Raw genomic sequence first — 19,092 nt, 5'->3', positions numbered from 1 at the left:
TTCCTTATATGGCTATAGTAAAACCTTGTTAACACTCTGGAGGCCACATTTATTTTCTGATCTTCATGAAACTTGGTCAGAAGATTTGTCCCACTGATATCTTGGTTGAGTTAAAAAATGGTAACCTTTGCTTGAAAAACATGGCTGCCAAGGGGCGGGGCATTTTTCCTTATATGGCTAAAATAAAATCTTGTTAACACACTAGAGGTCACATTTATTGTCCAATCTTCGTGAAACTCGGTAAGAAGATTCATCCCAATAATATCTTGGACGAGTTCGAAAATGATGCCGGTTGGTTGAAAAACATGGCCGCCATGGAGTGGGGCATTTTTCCTTATGTGGCTATAGTAAAACCTTGTTAACACTCTTAAGGCCACATTTACTGTCCAATCTTCATGAAATTTGGTCAGAAGATTTGTCTTAATGATATCTTGGATGAGTTCGAAAATGGTTACGTTTGCTTGAAAAACATGGCCGCCAAGGGGCGGGACATTTTTCCTTATATGGCTAAAGTAAAATCTTGTTAACACTCTAGAGGCCACATTTACAGTCCGATCTTCATGAAACTTGGTCAGAAGATTTATCCCAATAATATCTTGGAAGAGTTTAAAAATGATGCCGGTTGGTTGAAAAACATGGCCACCACAGGGGCGGGGCTGTTTTCCTTATATGGCTATAGTAAAACCATGTTAACACTCTAGAGGTCACATTTATTTTCAGATCATCATGAAACTTGCTCAGAAGATTTGTCCCATTGATATCTTGGATGAGTTCGAAAATGGTTTTGGTTGCTTTGAAAACATGGCCACCAGGGGCGGGGCTATATATGGCTATAGTAAAGCCTTGTTAACACTCTAGAGGCCACATTTATTTTCCGATCTTCGTGAAACTTGGTCAGAAGATTTGTCCCAATAATATCTTGTTATCTCAGGTGAGCGACTTTGGGCCTTTCAGGCCCTCTTGTTAATTCATCCTTTCATAACTAAAATGAGATTTGCAATATTATCTTGAATTTTTATACTTATGCACAATGCTTTGTGATTTCAAGTTAAATTTACTACCCCCAAAAAATATTTTTGACTTTAGAAGGTATAAACAAAAATATAAAAAGTTGTTAAACGAATATCTTTAAGTTATTTATGAATAACAACGAGACTTGCGATATGTTTTAGAGCCCAACAATGTAACCAATGGCGACAGTAATGAGGTGAAGTCTGCTGTCAAGGTCAAGCCAGAGGTCAAGATACGTGTCACTGGAAATGAACCAAATGGCAGCAATGAGGTCACTAAAAATGGGCCAGAGGCCAAAGGCATTGTTAAGGTCACAGGAAAGCAGCCAGATGTCAAGGTCACTGGAAAAGAGTCTGAAGTCAAGGTCACCAGGAATGAGCCAAAGGTCAAGGTCACTGGAATGGAGCCTGAGGTCAATGCAGCTGGGGAGGAGCTGGTCAAGGACACAAGGGTCAAGTTTAGGGACTGGGACCCAGTAAGCTCTGTTTTTGAAGCAGATAAATACGTTCTTGAAATCTAGAGTAAACTTTACTCTTTTCTGCTCAGAAGCAAACCAGCAACCAGCATAAATCCAGAATAACCTGACAGTAACTTGCAGGCTGTACAGATTGTATGCTGTTTGCTGCTAATGGGTATCTTACGGTTTGAAATAAAGCCTTTAAACTTTCAAACTTTAATCTAGTAGAAAAGGTCTTAAATTTCATTTGTTTTTTTTAAGGGAGTACAAAAGAGTCAAACTTTGTATTTGAAGGTAAATGGTTAACAAATACATGTGATCAATCTGATGATGGTGTGAGATAAATCATTATACCCCTGCATTGGAAGAGGTATAAAAGAGTCAGTCTGTCAGTCATTTGTTTGTATGCATACAAGTTTAGTCAAGGAATCTTCTACCTCATTTTTTCAGCAATTAAACTGAAACTTCAAATATATTAAGACAATAAAACTTTATTTTCTAAGACACCTTATCATCCCCTTTGTTCCACAGACTGCTGAATATTTTGCCATTGATCATGGCGTATTACTCGTAGTCACATTTTTGAAAAAATAGCTGATTAGATTTAATCATAAAAAAGCAGAATAAACAAGGGCTGTTTGTGAAGCATGCATGCCCCCCCATATGGGCTATCAGTTGTAGTGGCAGCCATTGTGTGAATACGTTTTTTGGCACTGTGACCTTGAACTTTGACCTAGTGACCTGAAAATCAATAGGGTAATATGGGAGTCATGATCAATGTACCTATGAAGTTTCATGATCCTAGGCATAAGTGTTCTTGAGTTATCATTCAGAAACCATTTTACTATTTCGGGTCACCATGACCTTGACCTTTGACCTAGTGACCTGAAAATCAATAGGGGTCATCTGCGAGTCATGATCAATGAACCTATGAAGTTTCATGATCCTAGTCATAAGCGTTCTTGAGTTATTATCTGGAAACCATTTTACTATTTCCGGTCACTTTGACCTTTTACCTAGTGACCTGAAAATCAATAGGGGTCATCTGCAAGTCATGATCAATGTACCTATGAAGTTTCATGATCCTAGGCATAAGCGTTCTTGAGTTATCATCAGGAAACCATTTTACTATTTCCGGTCACTGTGACCTTTGACCTAGTGACCTCAAAATCAATAGTCATCTGCGAGTCATGTTCAATGTACCTACGAAGTTTCATGATTCTAGGCCTAAGCGTTCTTGAGTTATCATCCGGAAACCATCTGGTGGACAGCCGGACGGACAGACGGACAGACCGACATGTGCAAAACAATATACCCCCTCTTCTTCGAAGGGGGGCATAAAAAAGTTAAAATCTTAACCCTTTTCTATGTACTCATTTACACAGTTATGCCTGTAAAATTGTTTAAATAACAATGTGCACCTGTTTTCCAGACAAATTATATGTGAACAAAATTGTATACCATGAATAAATTACTGAGTCAGTTTGTAATGTTACTGATATGTTTCCATTTTTTCCAGAGCAAGTTGCTGGCAAAGCTGTATGAAGTTAAAATGATGCCAGATGTATGTACAAATATACACATTTGCATCTGCGACTGCATTAAACATGTTGAGATTCATATTGTTTTTAATTCAGGTGTTTGTCTTTGAATGCTTTATAATTAAAGATAGTTCTAGTTCAGGTTCTTTTTATCCCCCACCAAAGTTTGAGGGATATAGAATTGGTGTTTTCCGTCCTTCCGTCCATCTGTCTGTCTGTCAAAAAGTTTTCAGGGCTATATCTCTTATACCATAAAAGAATTTCAACATGAAACTTCATGCGTGTATGATTATCAATATAGAGAAGTGTCATGCTTAAGAACCATAACTCTACACTTTCTTAAATAAGAGTAATTGCCCTGTGTTGTTGTGTATGAAGTAACTTAACAGTAATATCACAGATATGATATAAGTTTTTGACATGAAACTGCAAGGGGGTGTACAGATCAATGGGGAAAAACGCCTTGCACAAGAACAATAACCTTACACTATTTTAAATAAGAGTTATTGCTCTTTGTTGTTATTGTATGATCTAATTTTCAGAGCTATATCTTAGATACCTTACAAGATTTCAGCATGAAACTTCATAGATATCAAAGAAGAGAAGTGCTATTCATGAAAACAATAAATTATTTTTGTTTAGGTTTATACTGTTTATTTAGGGATTTGCACCCATCCATAAACACAATTTATTTTGCGGGATATCAAATCAACAAATTTGCTTGTTTCAATTTGAAATGAATTTATGAAAAACAAGTATACAATAAAAACACAATTTTAATTTTGTTAACTTAAGTATTATATCATATTTTACTTCAACATGAAAAAAATATATGTTAAGAAACACACTAGAAATAAACCGAGACATAGACATCAACAAATATCCTCTCCGTAAATTATTAAATGTTTCTGAATGAAACTGTCGTACTGTATCTATAGTGTGTATATGAACCTGTCTCTGTGAAAATGGGCTTAATGCATGCGCTTAAAGTGTTACCCAGATAAGCCTATGCAGTCTATACATATCAGGGATTACTTGTTCCGCCTAAAGTGGATTTTCGCTAAAAAGACACTTCCTCTAAACAAAAAATATTATATACCATTAAAGCGTGAACAAAAAACACACATACATATAGACGGTTTCGTCCCTCATTAGCCTGTGCAGACTTCGCTGGTTAATCTGAAACAACACGTAAGGCACAAGCTTTAACCACGTTTTTCCAGAATGCGGTTCATATAGTTCCTAAACATTGAGGACATTCAACAGTGTCACACTTAGCCCTTTCCCGCTCAGAAGCAAAGGTGAAAATGGCTAATTGCAAACAGCATTAAACCAGTGCAGCCTGCCTATAACTCGCTGGCTGTTCAGGTTTAATGCTGTTTGCCGCTAATCAATAACTAAGGGTTGGAAATGAAGCCTTTAACACTTGAATCTTTGAAGAAAAGTCTACAATTTAATTTAATTTAATAACGGACTGCAAATGTGTCAAAATGTGTGTCTGAGCAGTAAAGGGATCACCCATTCCCGTATGTTCCCAGACCAAGGTATATATACAGGGGTGTCAAATTTCCGGATTATTCCGGAAATCCGGATTTGAGCCGTCCAGGGTTGATTTTGAGGTGAATGTAAATCCAATGAGTTTGTTTAAGGGGGGTGGGGGTAGGGACAAAATTCTTTTAGTGCGGGATCATTTCAGAACGAATATTGTTATAGCATCGTCGGCATTCCGGACATTTGCGCTTGGTACCGATTTTATTTATTGATTTCTGATCGGTAAGCGGCTGGCACTGACATGAGCAGTAACTGACAAAGTAAAGCACTGCAATATCATCTTTTAAAACAATATGTTAATCAAATTATATATTGACTGCGTATTTGCTAGGTTACTGGTTACTGGTTTACATTTTCTGCAGTCAAACGATATGCATATTTTATTTCATTTGCAAAATTAATGATATATCGGGACATGTTTTCGGACAGTCGTTTTCGGATACGGTATGGTTTGTCCATTTTAATTTAATTTTGAAGTTCTTAATATCATTTGTTTAGAATGACAAATACACATGCGTTGTTACGGATGGTTTGGTTTATAATATTTCGCATTGTACTCACCAGAATTTGCACCTAGAAAGACTATAAAAAAAGAACAATAAGCTAGGGCTTGGGGGGTTGGGCCCTCCTACGGCCTCAGACTCTCGGCTTAATTTTCCGGATTTCAAATTTGGGACAATTGACACCCCTGTATATAGAAACGTTGAGTACATAGAACAGTGTCCCTCTTGACCCCATTCCCGTATTTGCCCATATTTTCCCATAACTATGAAGACATCTATAAAACTATTGTATCTATCGGGTATATATAAAAACGTTGAGTACAAATTACAACAGTGCCACAGTTTCTCCCATTCCTTTATGTCCCTAGAACATTGAGGACATCTCTCACAAGTTCATAGGCATGGAGGGACTGATGGAGAAGCTGCCCATGAACAAGAAAAAGGCCACGCTACTCAAGACCTGGAAACGCAGGTTCTTCCGAGCACAAGACGGCTGGCTGCATTATTATGAGGTAACAGAAAGGACGTGTATATTCTTTGAGACCGTTTTTAGCTCCACTGGCCAAAGGCCAGCAGGGCTTATGTCATGGTCCTGTGTCCGTCGTGTGTGCGTCGGTGCGTGCGTCTGTGCGTGCGTTAACTTTTTCTTTAAACATCTTCTTGTCCTAAACTACTCGTCCAAATCTGATGAAAGGACTAGGTTCACGAAGCAGCTTTATATGCCCTATGAAATTGTAAAAAATAAGTTCAACAAATCATCATAAATTTTGTATATTTGTGGAGCTTAACATCTTAACTGTTTCATTCAAAAGCACTTTTACCGTACAAATCGCGTTAAACATCTCTAAAATTTAACACAAACACATATAGTTAAGCAAAATAACCTAAATTTTGACAATTTTTGGACATTTAATGACATAAAAGAATATGAAGGCAAGTTTCCCTCACTTTTATATTTTAAGTTTGGATTCATATTTCGGAGATAGATGCAAACAAAAAGTTTCTTTGTGTGGGAAACATGCCTTCATATTTAATTTTGAAGTTTTGTGAATTTTAAAATTGCGCTTTAAGTTACAGTGTAACCCAATTTCTTTGTTCTTATGTACATTAAAACACAAAGAAAATTATATGTGTTTTGTTGTCAATTCATATGTAGTTATATTAAGAACACGTTTTCCATGCACAATGTAATGTTTCTTTTAATTTATGGGAAGAAAACTATTTTTTATGTAAATTAACGAATTTTGTTAACTACTGTTAGTAAGGGAATCAACTCTCACGTTTGTTTACATCGCTCCATGACAACATGTAGTCAACACTCAGATGGATAATTTAAAGGATCACTAGCATTCATGTAAGTTTTAACCTTTATTTTACTTTCATAATTTTAGGTTACCATTTTAAATGTTTTATTATCGTTAAAATGGTTTTCCTTCTGTTGAAATAGTCAATATATTGTTGACAATCCACTCGGAGTATTCTGGTGTATTGCGACTGCAGACAACTAGAGCAATATTCTTGTGAAACCTGTTCATTTCTATCGTAATGTTATATATAGTTGTATAGAATCGATTGAAACAATGTTTAAACTTTTGAAAACGTGCAAGCTTGGAGAAATTACGATATAAACAATAAAACCCATTTAAAAAGACGAATGATACTTGCAGTGAACGTCAAATTGCTCAATATATATAAATTATTATCGTCGGTGCTTTGCAGTTGCATGAGTGGTGTAATGGATGCAGCGTTAGACTTACACGAGAGTGTTAGAAGTTCGATTCTCGTTCAAGTCACCTTTTTTGTTACAATAACTGCAAAAATATAAACGTAACTTTGTAAAAAAACTATTGCACCTTATATTTTAACATTATTTTAATGAGTGTGTTAAAAAGAGAAAGCTGATATAATTTTTCTTTTTCTTGCAGAATGCCTCTCAAAACGTGTATTTTATGCGAAAAACGGCTGTAAATACACCAGCGCCGTCCTGTAAATAAACATGTCTCAAAATATTTAAAAAAGAATTTTCTTATAGAAACAACACAAGATCAATCACTGGAATATAAATATTTCAAATGCACGTTTGTATCTGCAATTGACCAACGGTGTGTCTTAACCGCGCATGAATGTCAAATGTCAGCATACCGATTTAACTTAATTTCTATGCATTGGAACAATTAACTACGGAATCCGGATAGTGCCATTTACAATCTAGCCCTTTCATCAAGGGCACGATATTTTGCGCCACAGTCCCGGCGACGCACAATATATTTTACACGATATATCGCCGCTGAGTATGTAGCCCAAAAGGCGATATATCATGTTAAATATATAGTGCGTCGCCGCGACTGTCACGCAAAATATCGTGCGTCACCGCGACTGTCGCGCAAAATATCGTGCGTCGCCGCGACTGTCGCGCAAAATATCGTGTTTCGCTTTGTGTGTCTAGTGTCGCACTTTATGAAAGAAGGGTGAGTTTATAGATGGCACTATCAGGATTCCGTAATAAACTGATCTTTATAGGTAGATACATCGAACGTTGTATGGAAGTGGGCTTATTTAAACCAAATGTAAGCTGCAAAAGCGATTTATTGACTTTTAAATATTTTACAATACCTTTCTAGGTGAGATGGGTAGTTGAAGCGGCTAAGGCAAGAATCAAGCGGTGGAAGTATTTAGATCACATCCTGCCAACAAATCAAGTGCCATACATAGGCGACTATGTTAAAATTATTTGTGCTTTATGTAACAAGTTTCTGCCACCCTTGAGTGCCAATTGTTAATCTTCTGAAGATATGTTATGTGCGGAAATGATGATGGCCAAACTAAATGAAGAAAATTAAATGCAGATCTTTGTAGAAAAGAACAACCTCCATCGCCGTAGCATCAATAAATGGTCGTCTGTCAATGAATCTGTTTCTAACTTTCCTCAACTTGATGAAACTATGTTAAAACTCCTGACACTAGGCACATACCAGTTACTCTGTCCGTCTTACATTCAGGAATATAAGGGCTCTAAATGTGCAATCGATGTGTTCAGAGAAACTTGTGATCTCATTCGTGTTCGTCTTCAAAGCTGTAATATTTCATCAAAGACTTATCAAGTTTGGATTCAATATGACTCGGACCATGTAAAAGCATGGTATTGTCAATGCAGGGCAGGTGCGGGTACTATCGGCACGTGTTGCCACGTTGCATCGGTCATTTGGTATTTGTCTGGTTTATCTGGGCCAATAAACGATTGTGGCATTCAGGACTGGGGAAAATATGTTGATGAAACGTCTCATGTGCCACAAACTGTGGACACTTTCGACTCCGAGTCCGAGGTCAGTACTGTTTAGGAGTAAAAAAGTTTTAAGTCTTTTAAATATTTATAAAAGAATAACAACGACTTAAGTCTTATATACTCCTCCTTATGTTACGGAATCCGGATAGTGCCATCTATTATCTCGCACTTCTTTCATCAAGGACGATACTAGACACACGAAGCGATACTTGATATTTTTCTTGAAAGTTGCGGCGACGCAGGATATTTTTCATGACAGTTGCTGCGACGCCTGATACTTTTCTTGACAGTCGTGGCGACGCACGATATATTTAACACGATATATCGCCTTTTGGGCTACCTACACAAGGGCGATATATCGTGTTGAATATGTCGTGCGTCGCCGCGACTGTCAAGAAAAATATCAAGTATCGCTTTGTGTGTCTAGTGTCGCCCTTGATGAAAGAAGTGCGAGATTATAGACGGCACTTTCCGGATTCCGTATTATGTAAGTATTCTATTGGTAAAACGTAATGTGTATCTGAATTTGTTAAATGCGTATCTCGACTTTTAACCCATAATTGTTTCAACAATAGGACACTATTTTATTAAGTTTTTATATTCATAGTATGCAGTGGGAAAATACGTAGTGGATTATAATGTGATACTGGTGATTTATGTTTCATTTTTTATCAGATACTTGAGCGTGTATTGAGTATTTACATTATGTTTTTGTTCTTTTAATTTTAATTTTAATCCGTTACCATGGTAACATGTAAAAGTATTTATTATACGATTATTTGTACATGTAATAATTATTAATTGTAATAAGGAAAATAATTAAGATAAATATTTGTTAAGTTGTTTTGTTTATTTTGTTTTCCAGTCGATATTTACTTAGCAAAATTACATATCATATCATATACATATAGAATTGTTTCCATGGAAACAGCTATTGTTGGTAAACACATTATGAATTAAAACATTTCTGCATATCATATTGATCAATAGGGTATGCCATAGGAAAAAGCTGCAGTTCATAATACATGATAGTTGTCTTCTATTTGATTTCTTTGGAAAAAAATGCCTACACCATTTCAGCATGTAGCTCGTTACCATGACAACCAACGGCAATAAGTTGCTGTTTCACGACATGCTGTGTGTGTTCAATACTCATGTACATTTTTATAATTTTAATAATGACGTATAATGTATATTTATTTACATTTGCAATTGATGTTATATATTATAACACATTTTCACATGTATTTATGATGTTGCCATGGCAACCATAATACAGCGATATTAACTATAAAACTGTCGTTTTCCTTTACTTAATATATTTCCCTTTAAAATAAAAGTAGATTAATTTATTTCTGTAACAGGGCATTTTTCACCCCTTCGTGAACCTAGCCCTTTCTCAGGAATGTTCCTGTGGTGAACCTCTTTCAAATTTGTTCAAATTATGCCCCTGGGGTCAAATTTGACCCTGCCCCGGGGGGTCAAAAAATTGAAAATTTGCTTATATAAGGCCTATTTTGTGCAAACTTTATAAATCTTCTTGGCCATAACCATTAGGCCTAGGGCTACCAAATTTGGTATGTATTGACATCTTATAGTCCTCTACCAAGTTTGTTCAAATTATGCCCCTGGGGTCAAATTTGACCCTGCCCCGGGGGGTTAAAAAATTGAAAATTTGCTTATATAAGGCCTATTTTGTGCAAACTTTAAAAATCTTCTTGTCCGTAACCATTGGGCCTAGGGCTACCAAATTTGCTATGTAGTGACATCTTATAGTCCTCTACCAAGTTTGTTCAAATTATGCCGCAGGGGTTAAATTTTACCCTGCCCCGGGGGGTCAAAACTTTGAAAATTTGCTTATATAAGGCCTATTTGTGCAAACTTTAAAAATCTTCTTGTCCATAACCGTATGGCATAGGGCTACAAAATTTGGTATTTAGTGACATCTTATTGTCCTCTACCAAGTTTGTTCAAATTATGCCCCTGGGGTCAAATTTGACCCTGCCCCGGGGGGTTAAAAAATGGAAAATTTGCTTATATAAGGCCTATTTTGTGCAAGCTTTAAAAATCTTCTTGTCCATAACCATTGGGCCTAGGGCTACCAAATTTGGTATGTAGTGACATCTTATAGTCCTCTACCAAGTTTGTTCAAATTATGCCCCTGGTGTCAAATTTGACCCTGCCCCGGGGGGTTAAAAAATTGAAAATTTGCTTATATAAGGTCTATTTTGTGTAAATTTTAAAAATCTTCTTGTCCATAACCATTGGGCCAAGGGCTACCAAATTTGGTATGTAGTGACATCTTATAGTCTTCTTCCAAGTTTGTTCAAATTATGCCCCTGGTGTCAAATTTGACCCTGCCCCGGGGGGTCAAAAAATTGAAAATTTGCTTATATAAGGCCTATTTTGTGAAAACTTTAAAAATCTTCTCGTCCATAACCATTGGGCCTAGGGCTACCAAATTTTGTATGTAGTGACATCTAAAAGTCCTCTACCAAGTTTGTTCAAATTATGCCCCTGGGGTCAAATTTGACCCTGCCCTGGGGGGTCAACAAATCGAAAATTTGCTTATATAAGGCCTATTTTGTGCAAACTTTAAAAATCTTCTTGTCCATAACTGTATGGCATAGGGCTACCAAATTTGGTATGTAATGACATCTTATAGTCCTCTAACAAGTTTGTTTAAATTAAGCCCCTGGGATCAAATTTGACCGTTCCCCAGGGGTCACAAAATTGAACATATGCTTATATTGGGCCCATTTTGTGCAAACTATAAAAATCTTGTCCATAACCATTGGGCCTATTTCTACCAAATTCGGTAGGTAGTGACATCTAATAGTTCTCTACTTAGTTTGTTCAAATTATGCCCCTAGGAACAAATTTGACCTTGCCCCAGGGGTCACAAAAATGAACATATGCTTAAATAAGGCCTATTTTGTGCAAACTTTAAAAATCTTCTTGTTCTTAATTATAGATCCTAGGGCTACTAAATTTGGTATGTAGTGATATCTAATAGTCCTCTACCAAATTTGTTCAAATTATTCCCGTGGGCTCAAATTTGACCCGGCCCCGGGGGTCACAAAACTGAACATATGACGTTTACCAGTGGAGATTACTGCGGCCGTTTGGCTGTGACCAACAACAAAATCAACATCTTGTAAACATGAGATAAAACCCTGTCATTTAGTGCCATTTAAGGTCAGATGGTGACTGCTTACAAAGGCATTGAAGTAAGAACATGTGTTATGAATGTTTTTCTTATAAACTGTAAAAAGTCGGGTTTTATTTAAATATGTCGAAAGTGACCATATATCCGGATGAAAATATTTTGGATGACATGTTAATTTCATGTCTTTTTTGTAGTGTTAAAACCAGTTTAATAATATATTATTGATTTTAAAAACACAACTTCCATGAACATTATTATTTCAAGGAAAGTCAATATATGATACTGCACGGTAAACTCAAACTTTGTATCCAAGAGAAGGTGTTGAAATTAATGAAGTGCAATGTTCTTAACTATCGTATATGCTGCTTTTTAATAACTTATGATTAATTGTTCCATTTGTGAATAGTGACTGATCATGAATTGTTGAAATGATTGTCAATTGCACAACAATCCATATATATTTCTGACCATTTTATAATTTTCTTAATACAAGTTATGAATTGATCTTAGAAGTCAAATGTATTACTTAATTAAATACATTTATAAATATAAAGAAATAATCTTTAGATTATCATAATATTCTCAGGCCTGTTGGTCTTAGGCATGTGTGGGTTGATGAGCAATTTCTCCTTTTATCACAATTATTTCTACCCTACCTGATTATTTCCTTCATATTCCATTTTAATTCAATTGACGTCTGCAACCTCTTTCAAATTGGGAAAGTCCAAAATGTGTTGTTTGGTAAAGGGTTAAGGCATTTTGATTCCTATGGGTCTTGTGAATCTGTTTCAAATCAAATGCGTAGATTTGATCTTCAGCATCTAAAAATATGTGAAATAGAAAGAACGACAATATCTTTTGGAGAGATAAATGTACCTACGTTATAAGCAAAGGACCTGTGTAACAATTCCCGGGCTTTTTTGTCTGTTTAGTTAACACGGTATTAACTTTTTCCATATATAAAAATGCTCACCCTTCCAACTTTATGCGCCCAGTAGGACGAGGGATAGAAAGAGAAAGTCACATGCTTGAGTACATTTCAACCCATGCGCATTACACGTTTTTTTCGCAAAGAAAAAACAGTGGAGCGATACAGGGCCATCATGGCCCTCTTGTTTATTTCTGTCAGAAAGGTTGGCTGCATTATTATGAGGTAACAAAAGGTCAAGTTCTTTTTTAATCTGTTGTTTACTTCGCTGGGAAAAGGTTAGCTGGATTATTATAAGGTAACAAAGCACAAGTTCTCTTTAAATCTGTAAAAGAGAATTCTGTCAGAAAACTGAGTGATAAGTTTAGTTGGTGAAAAAAAGAATAATAATATATTTATCAACCAATGTTTATGCTCTGAATAATGCTTAAATACGCTTAATATAATGCTGTAAACATGTTATATTCATTGTTATTTACTCAGCCATCATAGTATGGGATTCAAATGACAGGGTCTATAAGCTAAAAGTAGTTTTTTTTAAATTATTATTTCTGATAATTTCTGTGCTGACATTAAAATGCAACAAGGTGTGATAAATGTATGTTCATTCAAAGTATTTGTTGAACACAATTTAAATTCTAGATTCTTTGTTAACACTTTTAAACTTCAAATATTTTGGCAGGTATTTTAAACCTCGTGTCAGCTTTTTATGGTTAAGCTGCTTGATTGGCAGAGCTTAAAGGGCTTAATGGCTGATTAAGCATAAAATGTCAAATTATACCCAAATTGAATTGCCTGCACTTGAGAAAAGAAAAGAACTTATGTTTTGAGCGCAATCAAACCGTCTAAATTTTGTCCAAACAACCACTGGCTTTGTAAATTCTTTGCTGCCATTGAGACATTATGATTGCCTGAAAAAACATTTTGAAGTCAGCCCATTATTGCTCTAGATAATAACAAATATTTTCATAATGCCTGCAATCAATAAATGATGTGTGATGAACTGCAGGTTTATGTTAAAGTTTATTTGCAAAAAATAAGTGCACTTACTACCCAGAACAATGACCTGAATTTATTTTAAATTTAAAACATAAACATTTGAATATGATGCCTTTAAAAGGCTCGTAAAAAAACACATCGGCAGGCAATTTTGTAATAAAAAAGCACAATGTAAGAGAATAATAAAGTAACAATGACTGATATATTTTGGTCTTCTTTAATTATTTTGAATTATCATACATGCAAAATGTAATTGACTGTTGGTAAATAATTCTTTATAGACACACTCAAATTTTTTATGTCCACAAGCACAGATCTCTTGTAATTGTCAGTTCTGGTTTTTATGCCCCCGGATCAAATGATCGGGGGTATATTGTTTTTGGCCTGTCTGTCCATCATTCATTCATTCATTCGTTGTGTGTGTCACAAAACTTTAACCTTGCTAATAACTTTTTTCAATATTGAAGATAGCAGCTTGATATTTGGCATGCATGTGTATCTCATGGAGCTGCACATTTTAAGTGGTGAAAGTTCGAGTTAAGGTCATCCTTCAAGGTCAAAGGTCAAATATATGGCTTCAAAGAGGCGCAATAAGGGGGAATTGTGTTTCTGACAAACACATCTCTTGTTTTAAAGTCAGCATCCAAGAACTGTTTAAATGCTCTTAATTTTACATTGTTGAAGCAATCTCATTACTATAAGGGTCCTTATTCTGGCTGAACTTGGCTAAATGCATGTGTGTAAAGTGTCGTCCCAGATTAGCATTTGCAGTCTGCACAGGTTTGTCAGGACGACACTTTCCTCCTAAAATGGATTTTTGCAAAGTAGAGACTTCCTTTAAACAAAAAAATATAAAAGCGGAAAGTTATGTCCCTGATTAGCCTGTGTGGACTGCACAGGCTAATCTGGGGTGACACTTTAGGCACATGCATAATGCCCAGTTTTCTCTGTACAATTCTCATATGGGCCCTTATTTTCCAGGCTTTGTGTTGCATGGCAACCTGCATGCACTTCTGTCTGCTAGCTGATCTGGTTGTTATATTTTATTGAAATGCTATATTATGTTGCATATGTGTTTTGTATGGGCTGCAAATTTAAACCTTGTATTTTCTTTAAAAAAAAATCTGCTAGTTAATGATATGGCTTAACTTTAAGTCAAAGTTGTTTACATACATGTAATTATCTTTTTACAACAGGTCTGAAAATAACCAATTATAGATGTTGGAGAATTATTTGGTATATAATTCCTCAAGTGTTTGGTTTTCAAAAACAAATTTGGTTTGCTGTCTCTTATAATTAAAATTGAACGCCAAATTTCAAACAATAAAGAAAAATGTCTTTTGAAATTTATTTTCCAAACACATTTCCCTGTCATTAATTTTCTTTAGTGATCATACTGCTATCTTGTTCAATACAGTATTGTTAAAAACTCTAAAGGATATACAGAGCATGAAAATCTGCATGTATTTGCATCTTCTTATGTTGTAATCATCTGCAAACCTGTTTCTAGGTGTCAAAACTGGTGAGTTCATCACACCTAGTAGAAATCAAGTCTTTATGTACAAGCTCTGTCAGTTTAAATGTACAATAGATGAAACTGTATCTTTCTTAAACATGTACCTCGTTTGAATTCTAAACTAAAAATTAAACTTGAAACTTTTTATTGTATATATAGCATTCACAATTGTCTGATTTATTATTAACAATCTTGGTCACTTACCTTTTAACTTTTAAGTATTGTATAAATAGTATTTCAATTACCTTGAAACCAGATTAATGTTTATTTTACTTGCAAATGTTATTAATTTGGCTATTTTTTAAATGTGTCTGTTTATTGTTGCTTTCACAATTTCGCAGTTATTGCCCACATGAATTTTCATGCTGAAATTTTGTACAGGGCATAACTTGACTATAATATTGGGTATCAAGATATCAATAGTTCATCAATAGGAAGCTTGCATTGTTGGGAAACCAGTTCTTTAATCTTAGCATAATAATAAGTGGCATGTAGCCATTATCTCAGGCACAATAGTAGCAGTTCTAGTTAACCCTTTTTCCATCAGAAGCAAAGTGAAAATGGCTTTTGCAACAAGCATAAAACCAGAACAGTCTGAGAGTAACTCGCAGTCTATTCAGGTTTTATGCTGTTTGCTGCTCATCAGTATCTTAGGGTTGGAAATGCAGCCATTAAAACTTGAATCTAGTAAGAAAGGTATTAAATTAAATGTAACTTTCTAAGGGACTACAAATCAGTGATAATACGTTTCTAAGTGGTTAAGGGTTGACTTTTTGCTAAAGCAAAACTTACATTTTGGCTTGTGTGTAATCAAACTAATCAAGGTAGTTTAGTTTTCTATTTGCATGAACTAAAAGATTGTATAGTTAAATATTTTAAGACAAGTGTATAGTATAATCATATTAACAACATATTTAATACAAAATAACCAAAGGATAAACATGTTTCAACAGATTTGTATGCTCTCCACTTACATTTTGGTTTACAAATATTTGTCAGTTGGTTTATCTGCAATTGTCAGCAATTTAAATAGTTTATACCATTTACAAATGCAGAATCAAATGATGCTAGAGATAACAAAATTTAATATGTGTGTTATAAACAGGGATCATATTTTCCCGCAACATCAATCGGTCCGGATATAAATGGGGAAAAGTATCCGAAAATGTGTATCCGAAATCATGACAAATTACATTAAAATATATACCATTGATTTTGTCATTCATGAAGGTGGTATACTACATGTGCAAGTAAAATTTCCTTACGCATTTTTTTTAAACGGAACGAGTTTTCTCAACTGCTTTTATCATTTGGTATTTCATTGTTGTTTCGTGCGCTGTTTTATCAGACTTTTTTCATCGTTGTCAATATTATTAATCTGTGTAAGTCTATACCGATGTTTTAAATTGTTGTCGACTCGATAATATCTTACAAACATGCACTGAACCAAACAAATGTCTGTGCATAGGTTGGCTACTGACAACAACAAACCAAATAATTAAGAAATAATTTGTTGTCAAATAACCCACGTCCGATAGTTTAGATGAGTATGGATTTAATCACGAGAGCGAAGCATTTGAAACCACGCATCTAATTTTCCGGTCGTGAGTTATTCAACAACAAAGTATAAAGTACACGAACTATTTCGATTCTAACACGGTTTTACTAAAGATTTATTCACAGTATATTATTTTTCTTGTGTACTATTTTATGTGAAGTTCCGCCCATAAAAATAACTTCGGCTGTTCTGTCGATCAGATTCGCGATTTTCATTCATAATTATATTACCGAATTATTACGCTGGTGGAAAATGTATCGGCATGTTTTGTTTAGTTACAGCGCGTGCATTCAGACGCGTCTTTTCGGATGCGTCTTTAATCCGCTGTTCACAAGTTTTTTATTCTTGGTCTGACGTGCAATAAACCGGTCCTGACCGGTTTAGAGACTGCAGCGAATGGTTTATCACACCTACTCGAGATAAGAATGTCATAAGGGTGTGTTAGCATGTACACTGTGTAATCGATTTCATGACATGGGAATTTTAATAGCAAACAGAATCGGACCGACTGTTTGGGATTTTCAATCGGTCTTTCATGACCCTAATCGGTCTAGGACCGACAAAACCGAAAAAAATATGATCCCTGGTTATAAATACAACATTATAAGTATACTTCTACTGTGTACCCATAATATTGTTTTATACAGATGCATTTGATGTCATTCAAAGTTTTTGAGACAATTTACCTTGTTATAATTGGCCATTGATAAAAACAACAACATGAAATTGACTATAGAACTCTGACTACTTCTATAGCATTTGAACAGACATGTCCCTGCTGAAGACACATATAGCATGAGCCTGCTTTAATGGCATCGAAGCTTGTCATGTGTAAAAGAGGCATTACCACTTTTCTGTATGTGAGAAGCAGGTTTAAAAGACCAGCGTAATTTTGTTTGATAGTAAATGCAAATGTGATATTGATGTTAGGTTTACGCTATGAGGTTTGCATATTACTTTTTATATGTACTGTTTTTTTTTACATGAGAGATGTGATAGTATATGTGACTGCAATCAGCTGTGTAATAGTACTACGGTTACCATGGTTACAGACAAGCAATCGGGACAAGCCCAGTGACAGCCTGCAGTTGATGGGAGGAAAGGTGGAGGAGCTTGGACCCAGGGTACTTGGCGTCGATGACGGGGTACGCACCTGGTTTTAAAGGCAATGTCTTACAATTCTATAATATGAGGCTCGCTCTGGGATAAAGGGATTTAATGCACACAGATTTGTCCACACAGGCTTATCAGGGATGACACTTTCTGCCTAAACTGGATTTTGGCTGAGAAGAGACTTCCTTTAAACAAAAATTCCATAGCAGAAAGTGTCGTCCCTAATTAGCCTGTGGACTGCACAGTCTAAAGGGGACAACACACATGCATTAAGCCCAATATGAGGTTTGCTCATATATATATTATATATAGCTCGTAAGCTATTTACACTTACCTTGATGTAGTTCTGAATGAAAAAAGCCTTTATTATGCATTCATTAGTTTATAAATTGAAGAATGTACTCGTAAAAACGAGTTTGGCACAGAAAATACTGTTAGTGTTTCGCTTAATTTGTGAAACACATACAAGGACTAAACCATGTGTAAGTATGGCAAACTTTTATATGAGTTATTTATTGTAACTAAAAGAGGTCAAAAGTAACTGATTAATGTTTGTTCCCTGTGTGTTAATACTTATAGTACCTCTTAATGCATTTATTATAATGTATAGGTATATATCACACATAAGGATTGTTCTCACAAACACATAGTTGCAGTTAAAAAAAGGATCTATAATTGTATCACGTCAGACTTTTGTCATTCTACTTGAGTTTCTCAAGCCTAAGTCTTTTGATGCCATGAAGCTAACATAAATAGGTTAATACTAATGCTGTAAAGGAAAGCGCTTTTTGAAGATTCCATTTTACTTCACCATAGAACAGATAAAACTTGATTATTTTTTATTACTAATGAAAATTGTTAATCTCCCATTCCCTAGCGTGGGAAATACCTGATGGTACGAGTGCCTACGGATCATGAGTATGGCCAATGGAAGATCGCTCTGGAGTCACAGACTGCTGACAATGTCAAGGCCACCTACGTCAGACCCTCTCCTGCATCCATACCAAACCCAAAGAAGGTATTCACTTGCTATGTTATCAAACCCCACTTTCATTTATTATGCTACCAAACTCCAAGGAGGTATTCACTTACTATGCCACCAAAGCCCAAGAAAGTATACACTTAATATGCCACCATACCTCAAGAAGGTATTCACTTACTATGCCACCAAACCCCAAGAAAGTATACACTTAATATGCCACCACAGCCCAAGAATATGCCACCAAACCCAAATAAGGTATTCACTTCATATGCCACCAAACCCCAAGAAGGTACAGTCCACTCTCGTTATCTCGAAGTCGGCGGGAACAAGAAAAAATATCGAGATAACGAGAGTTCGAGATATCCGATTAGGCGTTTTCAAAGAAAAAAATGAGACGAAAATTTACCTTTCTAAATACCTGCTAAGTGGTCTTACTAAAGCCGTCACCGTGTGGCATAATACTCTCTACCTGATATATACG

At 35.5% G+C, this 19,092-nt stretch overlaps 1 protein-coding gene across 4 annotated transcripts in view; it reads left to right on the top strand.

Annotated features, from left to right (window-relative positions):
* The window catches only part of LOC127880612 (uncharacterized), a 108,108-nt gene that overhangs the window by 62,798 nt on the left and 26,218 nt on the right, over positions 1-19,092 (top strand). For all 4 annotated transcript variants that reach the window (XM_052427923.1, XM_052427936.1, XM_052427946.1 and 1 more), the window contains 5 exons: positions 1,173-1,486; positions 2,988-3,032; positions 5,432-5,575; positions 17,569-17,661; positions 18,507-18,647. In XM_052427923.1, the coding sequence (XP_052283883.1) occupies positions 1,173-1,486; positions 2,988-3,032; positions 5,432-5,575; positions 17,569-17,661; positions 18,507-18,647 (737 nt within the window). The remainder of the gene's footprint in view (positions 1-1,172; positions 1,487-2,987; positions 3,033-5,431; positions 5,576-17,568; positions 17,662-18,506; positions 18,648-19,092) is intronic.

This window comes from Dreissena polymorpha, chromosome 1 (genome assembly GCF_020536995.1).
Source record: "Dreissena polymorpha isolate Duluth1 chromosome 1, UMN_Dpol_1.0, whole genome shotgun sequence".
In the NCBI taxonomy this organism is placed as follows: Eukaryota; Metazoa; Mollusca; class Bivalvia; order Myida; family Dreissenidae; genus Dreissena; species Dreissena polymorpha.
This window is presented reverse-complemented; position numbering and strand designations above follow the sequence as displayed.